The sequence below is a fragment of the Pygoscelis adeliae genome, unplaced genomic scaffold (assembly GCF_000699105.1).
Source record: "Pygoscelis adeliae isolate BGI_AS28 unplaced genomic scaffold, ASM69910v1 Scaffold286, whole genome shotgun sequence".
NCBI classification, from domain to species: domain Eukaryota; kingdom Metazoa; phylum Chordata; class Aves; order Sphenisciformes; family Spheniscidae; genus Pygoscelis; species Pygoscelis adeliae.
Window position 1 is genome coordinate 4,080,588 of NW_008825076.1, and position 10,133 is coordinate 4,090,720.

General features: G+C 40.6%; 1 protein-coding gene across 1 annotated transcript in view; it reads left to right on the plus strand.

The window, feature by feature from the left end:
• The first annotated feature begins 9,917 nt into the window (after window positions 1-9,917).
• Window positions 9,918-10,133, plus strand: part of DOK5 (docking protein 5) — a 46,226-nt gene continuing 46,010 nt past the window's right edge. Inside the window, exon 1 of the mRNA XM_009326764.1 lies at window positions 9,918-9,942. Within this exon, the coding sequence (XP_009325039.1) occupies window positions 9,934-9,942 (9 nt within the window). The 5' untranslated portion in view covers window positions 9,918-9,933. The remainder of the gene's footprint in view (window positions 9,943-10,133) is intronic.

The window sequence follows — 10,133 nt, forward strand, 5'->3', positions numbered from 1 at the left end:
AATGTTAAGGAAATGAACTGTCACAAAGTATAAGGCTTGAACAGACTGAGAAGGGATGACAGCAATGCCTGTTTCAGACCCAAATGCTGCTAAAATGCCATGGTAACACTCATGCATTATTTATTTCCATGACTAAATATAAGCATTACTTTTGCTATCCCGATCTGAACCACAGCTGGGAATTAGTTTTCTTTCAATAAAGCTCATCAGTCTTACCGATCTATCAATCTTACCAGGCAGGCTTTTCATTTAACCAAGTAGTTGTTTGATACACTCACACCAGCACAGCCGTGCCAGGCCGTGCAATGGGGGATACAACAGATCCATGTGTTACTTGAGATAAATTGCCCGTATTTTCATCAAGTGACAAATGCACTATTGGCCCTATGTGTAGTTGCAGGACGTTCAGAAAAGAGGGAACAAGCTGTCAGAAAAATGTATTAGCTGGTGACACCTATCCAGATCGAAGGGATTTCTCTACAAGGAAGCTGGCAGAAAATACGTTGATGGCTAAACGAATTGCCCTGACAGCCTGCAAGTCATTATTGGTGCCCCCACCTTCTGTATTAAAATTTCAGATCTTATGTGAACTCCTGCAGTAAAAGATTAATTGTGGACAATTACTTGACATCTTAAGTTTGCAGCATGTTTTGGGATTGGAGACCATGAGGAAAACTTCCAAGACAAAAGATAAAGACTGATGAGTCTGCTAGTGCAAACTGGCATCATTCAGCTGAAGGGAATGAAATTCTGCCAGTTTAGATTTACTGAGACTCCAACCAAAAGTTAATAATAAAGTTACAACGAGCAGACACCAGCTTCTCCAGAAAAAACCTCAAAACTAGTGGTATTGATAGAGAGTGAAACAGAGGCCTCAGAATTACTCATCCATCATTCAAGGAATGAGGCCCTGGAACAGCCTCGCCTGAGCCCGTAGCAAACATTATTACATGAGTAAGACCATTAATTTATAAAGTCACTATGGAACTGCTTTAAATTAGGTTCACAGTTAAGGCTCTTGATGAGTCAGGGCTGCAGCATGGTCAAAAATTACCAAGAAGAGATTTGCAGGAGAGAAACTAATCCTTCCCCGCATCTAGCCCAAGTGAAGGTCAGACTCCCCAGGGGGAGGCAGGGAAAGGTCGAGGGGTCTGCAGCACCTACTTTAAGGAAAATTAAGCATCCTGGTCAGGCGTGTGCTTTCACTACTGCCAGGAGCCCCAGAGACATATGCATCTCTGGAGCAGGTTTGCTCCTTTCCCCGTTAATTGCACCTTGTGGCCCTCCTTAAAAAACCTCCCAAGTCCATAGCATAACAGGAAAATTCTGAATGTTCCTCCTGTATGTTCCAAAAGCCTCCTTCAAAATGTAACAAACAGGCTCTCAGAGGAACCTGACAGAGGTATGCATCCAAACCCCACCGAAAATTCATTAAGAGTTGGGCTTCCTTAAGCTCTTCAGAAGAGCTCAATGCACACAAGTGATTTCTGAAGCATGAAAGCGATGCCCAGAAGTTCTGCAATAGTGCCAAGAGCAGAGTATACTGCCAGTTTTTCACTCCTGCTTCAAGCTCTGGCAATCAAAAGGGACAGGTAATATCATTACAGTGAGCTTAGTTACAATTTAAAAATTACTTTCCCTCCCATTGTTTTGGCCATAGCTTTTTGAAAGAGAAAGCTCTTTGAGCTTGAGTGTATAAGCTCATAAGGACTCACCCTGAATGACCACTATCTGAATTTTAATACTTTAAGACAGATGGCAAGTTTGAGTTTGTTCATAAATTGTACATGGAATCCTTCTATCCAATTTCCTGTTGTTTGCTAAAATGTATGGGAAAAGATCAACGCAAAGCTGAGTAGATAATTATCAGGATGGCTGGTCATTGGCTGGGCCACAAAGTAGCGGAGGACTGGAGGCACCCGAACTACCCATGCTGTATAGCAATTCACATTAGTTAATCTTTCAAAGGAAAACTCAGTATAATCTATTTAAAGTGGTTTGGATTTGTACAGGTGTCAAAGAATGATCAAAACTAAAAAATAGTGCAAAGTGCACAGGGGAGATAGATACTTCAGCCTTAAGATACTTATTTTGCAAAGAACTGGGCTGGATGCAGCCTGGGCTGCTGTTCCTCACCATCGTGCCACCAAAGGCTTCTGTCCTGGCAGGTGGGAGCTGGAAGGGTCATGAAACGGCATGTTAGTGTGCTTCAGAGAGTGATCTGAGTTAGCTTAAGTAGCCTATAGAGTCCCATATAAAAAGATATTATAAAGTTTTAATACAATGATGGAAGTTTCAGCAAATGGTTTGTTACAGGTTATAGAGTACACAGTTTGTACAGCGTGTTAGTAATTCTTCAGCATTTGTATATAACTTATAACCTTTTAGCTTGGTGCTTTTTACCACCCAAATTCACATATTATTAATATTCATTTAACATTTTTATGTGTTGTAAACTACGTATTGAAAGAATGTTAACATAAAGTGAGATAGATGTGTCCGGCCACGAATAATGACAAAGTGAAATTTGAATTAATCTAACATTTAAATATCAGTAAGGAAACGAAGGTACTGCTGACAAGACTTGTTAATATTGGGCGGTGCACGTTTCTCAAGTTGCCTTCGTTGTTTTTGTTTATGAATGAGTGTCCTTTGTCTATGCCTGTGCTTTTCTCCCCCTCTCTGTTTCTGCTAATCGGTGCGTATATCCCCCATTCAGGACAACCGATGAGTCCCCAGAGCCAGCTGAGCCTTGGCAAGCAAAGTCACCTGTGTTAATGAATACTCATTTGAAATAATTTACATGAGAGATGCAATTTACAATATTTTCTGTGTAAATTGCATGAAAATCAAGGATAATTGGGCTCTAAGTCATTCTTCTCAGTTCCTCAGGGAAGTAGCTGCATGAGAAAGGTCTATAAATTCCACCCAATACAGCCAGATGTTCGATTTATGGCAGCTTTGTTAGAAAATTTGTTAAACTTTGAGTAATAGTAAACAAATATTTTTACTGACACATTCTACAGTCAAAAACCCTGACTTTTTTGCATTGCTTTTGAGTGACCTGACATAAAATTGAAATTAACCCTTTGGGAAACTTTTCCTGCTTTAAACAATCTATGCCTGTGCTGGAATCTGCTCCTCAAAATGTTGAACAGCAGCAATATTTACAGCCCTTGGGAGGTGTAAGCACGTGGAATGAATTCTCTTGCTATTTCTGACCAAGACCCTGGGAAATCTGAGAAATCATTTAGCCTTTGAGAATCCTCTCCCATTTGTATACCAGACTTGCTGGCGCAGTTTAGCAAGAGACTAGGAAGCACTGTGGCTGAACCCAGACAAGTCCCCTTAAATCTTCAGTAAGACTTTAACTTCATCTTCAGTGCAAATGCAATTAATAAATGGTGTCTCACAAAGAAGGGTCACAAGTGACTCACTTTAAGGTACCTGCAGATCCTGGGCAGTTAGCGGAAGTTTACAAAATCTATATTCTGCAGAGCCTTTTGCTACGTGGTGTTACGGAGTCATGCAAATAGCTCTGATCACTTCTTGAGCAGAGGGCCTGGCATTTGCGTTTTACCACTCTGAAAGTGTTCATAATATTTTTAGTTCAACACTGAAATACAAATTTCAGATTTGTTTGCATGCCATAAAAAGCATGACTCGCTCTCCTGGTGTCTGCCTTATTTGAGTTAGTCTTTGTGTTATAATGGCTGTTTTGAATTTCCACCTTCAAAGTTAGCAAAGAACATCTGTAAATTTGGGCTGCCTTTTCAAAAAGTGACATGCAGGTTTTCATACGTGAACCGAATGTTTCCAATTGCATGTGCAGGAGGGTGATTGATGCAGTCTTTTGTCTCAGCTCTAGTTAAGGAGAGTCAGAAAGTACATCTTTTTGGTTAGCTCTCTTTTCTGATACTTTGGTGTGAAGGTACTGTGATTCAGTCATCATTCATTCCTAGTAATTTGTCTTGCTTCCAAAGGGGAAAAACTTGCTTTGGCCTTTTAGCGCATTACAAAGCGCAATTCTTCTTGCACCACCTCCATGCAAAGGGATTGATAGGTTAGGAGAATGACATGGAGAACAAAATCCACCCTTCATGCCTTCCCTGTCCAATAGCTCCAGGGTGCAAGGGCGTTGTGAGAGCTTTGGCTTTTCCTACCTGCAAGTCATGCTGCAATGGGGAATGGTGTTTGTTTTCACATTCATTCATTTTATTCAGGTGCCCAGTTCTGGTAAATACTCATGCAAATTTAACCTTGCAACTGCACAACGAAATGTTAAAATCCAGCCCCCAAATCTACTGATTAGATAAGGCAGCACGTAATACAAACTGCATTTTAAACTGACACTATTTGATAACTTTTCCAAATGCCATCTGCAAATACTATAATTAGAATATATACTTTTTTCTAACTCATTTAACAGCAACAAAAAGATCAAAAAACTTTCAAGTGTAAATTTTCAGTAGACATGCAGCAATAAATGCTTAAATACGCACTGAGTTAAGATAAGAATTTGCCTTGTAGACACATTGTTAACACAGACATCAAATTAGCTTGATATTGGCTCAGTAATGAGTATTTAGGGCAAAACAACAGAAAATAAATTTCACTGGAATCAATCACTATTGGAATATCTATAAACATGGTTTAGTGGGCATGGTGTTGTTGGGTTGACGGTTGGACTCGATGATCTTGGAGGTCTCTTCCAACCTTAATGATTCTATGATTCTATGATTCTATGAAACATATAGATTGAAGTCTAATTTAGAAACAACTTCTCACGTTTAAAATTGTGATGTGATGTAAAGATGCTTCTACGTGAATTTTCAAGTGAAACCTTAACATTTGGATTTCAACTGAAACTTAACTGATGTTTTTCTCGCAGAGTGATAATGGTAAATTATTTATTTAAATACACTGTAATGGCAACCAGCATCCTGTTACAGCACTGATGTGGCATACTGCAGCCTGAGTGCTAGTAGTAACCCCAAACCCTCTTCCTAGACAACGTTACCAGAGGCAAAGTTTAGGTTCCTACAGAATGTCCGTCTTAAAAATTTCAGACACCATTAAACATAGGCCCTGGCTTAAATATTTCCCTGGGTACCATTAATACTTTCCCAGTCAAGTTCCTTTGTGAGCATACAATAGGCAAAACATCCATTTATGGTATGATTTCTACACCTTTGTCTGCTAAAACTCACAGCTTGATGTTGGCAATTTGAGTCTTGAGATACCCTTTAGCAGGCTTGTCTTCACTGTCTTGGAAAATCCTGCCTTATCCCAGAAGACATTGATTTTACCATCAGTGGTGGTAGGTCCTGTTTTGAAGGATCTCTTGGAGGAATTATTCAACGTGCTGTAGGGTTTAGCTGAGCCAGCCCCAACGACAACCACGTATGTCATGCAGTGAAATCCACCTACACAAGCAACACGGTTAAGTCCAAACACAGACGTGAACGAGTCTTTCATGTCCACATTGAACAGTCCAGATTGAACTGTCGCTGAGGTCTGAGTCTTTGGCGCTGCTGCATTGCCTACTCACGGCTCGATAAAGACTACAGTTGCATATTTTGGGACCTACTCTGGGATTAATGTTCTCGTGCTGGCTCAGATGGGAAATATCAAACAGGCAGTCAGGGAAACTGCAATTGCACAGGCTGTATCACTCCAGCTCTGCCATAGCCAAAGATCAGAGCGAGCTGCCAGTCCCAGAGCTGCGCTTTGATACGCTGCAGACTCTGATAAATTACCTATAGGAAAAGGGAGGATGGATGGTGACCTTGTGACCCGCCACTCAGTCCCGCTTAATCCCTCCAGCCATGTTCTGCAGATGCGGGAAGGTCCCTTGATGTGTGTCTTCAGGAGAGCGAGGATGAAGAAGTTGCTTAAATGCTTGTAACTGTCACAGAAATACAAAGCAAGCAAAATGAGTTGGGTTTTTCAATAGCTAATGTTACCCTGGATTCACTTTGCTTGCAGATTCAGTCAGCGTATATTTATTTCTATCTTAACATTCACTGTGTTGACAGTAATTTTGTTAGGGACAAAATACTACAATCAGAACCACAGTTTCCAGTAAAAGGATGCATTTCATTTGCCGCTTCCCCCCCGGCCCCCGCTATCTTCTCTGCCTCTCACCACCTTGGTCTACATGAAGCAAAATTATTTGAATGAATCGTGCAGAGGCAAGGTAATTTCAGTGCCTGATACTGCAATATTACTGTGCAAAATGACATGTTAGCCTGGTTAATAGATTATTTATTTTCATTAAATATTGATTATCAGTGGCTTATGCTGGCAGGCACTTTCCTGTTTACTGTGCAAGTAGCTATATGCCTACATTCTATTATGGTAGGGTTTTCTTTTTTTTAAGTTAACTGTTCAGTCTCATGAATTTTTATGTTTTGGCACTGACTGGCATCTGCATAGTAATTCTGCCAATAAGTTATGTGAGCATTTCACTAATGCAATTTTATACCTAATGTATTCAAAAATCTGTGGAGCGAATGGGGATGTTTTAACCAAGGGTCCTGCCCTCACTTCACCAGGTAAGCGACCTCAAAAGGCTAGCCCAAATTTTCTGAGGGTTTCCTAAATTGTGTGACCCAACATACTCCTCTGCCTGAAGCCTGGCAATGCTGACCATTGCACAGGCAGCCTTACTGGCATATTAGAAACAAAGATGCGGAATAAGATGTAACAGCAGAGAGAAGTATCTGAGAAATCTTCATTTCTGCCGAATTCATTCAATTAGCACAATGATAAGTAAATGGCGAAGGAAGAGAATTTCTGAGCAGTTTTGTACTGTGGATCCTGTGTATGGTTTTGCATTAGCACCAGCGGCAGAACAAGAAACAATTATAAGGCAAAACTAATCGAATCTCTGCATTGTGAAAGAATTAAATTCAGAATAAACCTCTTTTTTTCTTTTTCCAAAATTAAATATGGCTGGCCTAATGATCCAAGGCAGCACTACAAGTGTGGCTTTGTAAAAAGTAGAGTAAGGTGTTTCAAGGTTTGCAATAGCATAGGAAAACCCACCACTTTTTTTAAAGAAAGACACTCTTATTTTTGCTCATTATCTGTTGCATTTCCTTGCAGCTAGAACTAGTCTGAATTCAGAATTTCCATTGCAAAAATCAGAATGAAATGTCAAAAATTTATCTCACACCAAAACAAAATTAGACATAGCAATGCCAAAAAGCTTTTCATGGAGGTACTGTGTTTGAAATACTGCATTCCAGTAACCTCAAAGTACTTGATAAGGTCAGAACACTTCATTGTGACGTTATCATTTCCAAACTACTCTGAAAAATCAAAACAATAGTGGAAAAAAGTTGGCATCTTGACCTTATGGAGACAAAATGGTATGGGAGCTTTTCATAAAAAAATATTGATGCATGTTATACATTTCCAGAAAATCATTTCAGGGTGAGCAAATGAGAAACTTTTTTGTCAGGAAATGCTTGACTCGTACCAGCTCCATCTGTTCAATGAAATAACTTCCACAGAAAATATTGCTTCCTTAAAATGGCCTCCGCAGTTTTCTTATTCTTTAACTTGGTAAGTCTCAGAGATGTTTGTCAAATTTCGCCTGTAGACTGTGATGAAATAATATCATGGACATGGGGGTTGACATGCTGCAAATATAATAAGGTGAATGTAACTTCTTTTTAAAATGTCAGTATGGCATTTTGAAAAAAACGGATACCTTCATTTTCAGTTAAAATGCGTAACAGCGATTTCTGTTTCCAGAGCCCTAAAAGCAAACGAGCTCATTGTAGGGCAATACGATGATAGTTATTATGAGATTAGAATATAACAATAATCCACTTAAATTATTAACAGCAGGCTAGTACTTCAAAGTGACCCTTGACTTTTATCTTCATAAGAAATAATGGCAATAACATTGTTATTAAAAGGAAAAGAGTTTGAATTTCAATGAAAGCTTATTAGAAAGGTTTTATACGGTTTTGAATATAGATAAACATGTGCAGCATTTCCTTATAGGGAGTGCAAATGGTCAATAGACCCCTAGGGAAATGAAAGAACTCCTCCTGTCAAAACAATGAGAGCACACATTTGCATCAGTATTGAAAACCTGGTAAACAAGTTTTTTTCTAGTGATAGTATTGGGTTGAAAACCTGAACAATGAGATTTTCTGGCACATTCTTGGAACATATTGCACACATGGGAATTAAAATGCATTTTCTCTTTGAATCATAGCATGTGTAAGGGATTTATGTTGTTCAAAGTAAAAATGTAAGTGGACACTAATATCCTAATTCATCAAAGAGTAAGCACAGGCTTAAATCCACCTTTACTTAGCAAAGCTCTTAGGAACGTGTTTACCTGCAAGAATATGCTAGTGGCTAATGAAATCAGCAGTATGTGTCTACAGGTACTGGAAGGGATTAGAAGAAACGTCTAAACTTGTTAAAAAGACATCTGAAGTGGTTCTGTAATTTGTTTCCTGCTACAAATGTCTTTGAAGCCAAAATAAGCACGCGCTGTTTTTTTCTGGGTTTAGAATATACTTGATGCTTCCAGCATTAGTATTTTTATGGTGCTTGAGATTGTGAAATATGCTTCTGTGCTGAATGCACACTTCTATATAAGATGAAGCAGGCTGGGTGTCTTAACTGTTCTAGCTTTCGAACAGCAATGAAATCTAACGAATGGTACTATGGAACTGGTATTAACAGTGTTCTTGGGTCTGTACGGTGTATTTAACAAAAACATTACTTGGCAATTTTGCAGTGAGGAACCTATGCTTCGTAATATGCAACTTCTGTGTTGATTTAGGGTCACATTATCCTAGTGGACGGACTTGTCTTGGAATATTCTTCTCATTTCTGGCGTATTTTGGTGCATGGGTGTGGAAGTTTTTGTTGTTTCTAGCTGAAGCTGTTCTATTTTATGCATTCTGTAAAATAGCTCAGTGAAAAGGCGAGGGAAGTGTAAAATAATAAAGTAGACTGAGGCAAGGGCTGCAGACTTGTCTCCTTCATCCTAAGTGAATTAGCCCTTCAGCTAGAGAGTCTTACACTCTATCTCTGTAATCCACTCCATCAATTAATATTTCGTAAAGCCTTGCAAAGCATAATCACCTCTTCAAGCAAGAACTGAAAGCACCATGCTGTTACCACAGCAGAGCAACCACCATCATTTCTGGCTGCTCCTAAAATGAAGAAGCTACACATTTAAACCAGAAAGGGGCCAGTTTTATACATAGGTGAGTTTTGCGGTCATTGAACAACTAAATAAAAACGGGCATCACTCCCATGTCACCCTGCACTCGGCACAGCTGCGAGGTGATTCTCTGCTCTGCCTTTCTCCTTACTACCCCGTTTGTAATTTCCATGGCATGATAATTCTCAAAGTCAAAGTCATCTATCTGGCTGACCTCCTCAGACTGCCTATATTCGTAATGCTATTAAAAGATGTTACGAAGAGATGAACAGTCCCTCTTTCCAGGACATAGTATTTATAGCGTACCACTAACAGGTAACCCGTGTAGAGCAAGAGGAGTCACTGGAGCCCCGCTCTCCTGGGCTCGATGCGCACTTGGCAATATTCGCATGTTCTTGGAAAAGGAGAACTCGGGGGACACAGAAGGCAAGCCCGGGGCCCAGCGCCAGGCAAAATCTTTCATTACCGCAACCGCACATTGCCTAGAAAATGCAGCATATGCCCGTGTGACATTTCCACGACACCAAGTGCACCATAGGACAACAGCTCAGGTTACCAGTCTTTAGAAGGAGATTCTGGAGCTGTGCCACTTGGCAGACTTTCAGGCATCTGAAAGACTTTCTGGGAAACGCGCTTTCCCGGGTAAAACCACAGGTCAGAGCCTCATCGCCTCAGCACGGCGGGGCAGATCTGGTTATTCCCGGCAGACCCACCCGCAGCTGGAGGAAACTATGTGCTTAGTACAACGTGGGGTGGCACAAAACATTTAGGCAGCCGTTAGCACAACTCTCGAAACAGCCGGTGATGGTGGGAACCGGGGGGGGCCCTCAGCGTTTTGCTCCCCGAAACTGACTCTGGGGAGCGCGGACCGCAAGCCCTCCCGCGGGCGGCGGGGATGGCAGGGCAGGGGTGCCGGGGCGCGGACGCCCCG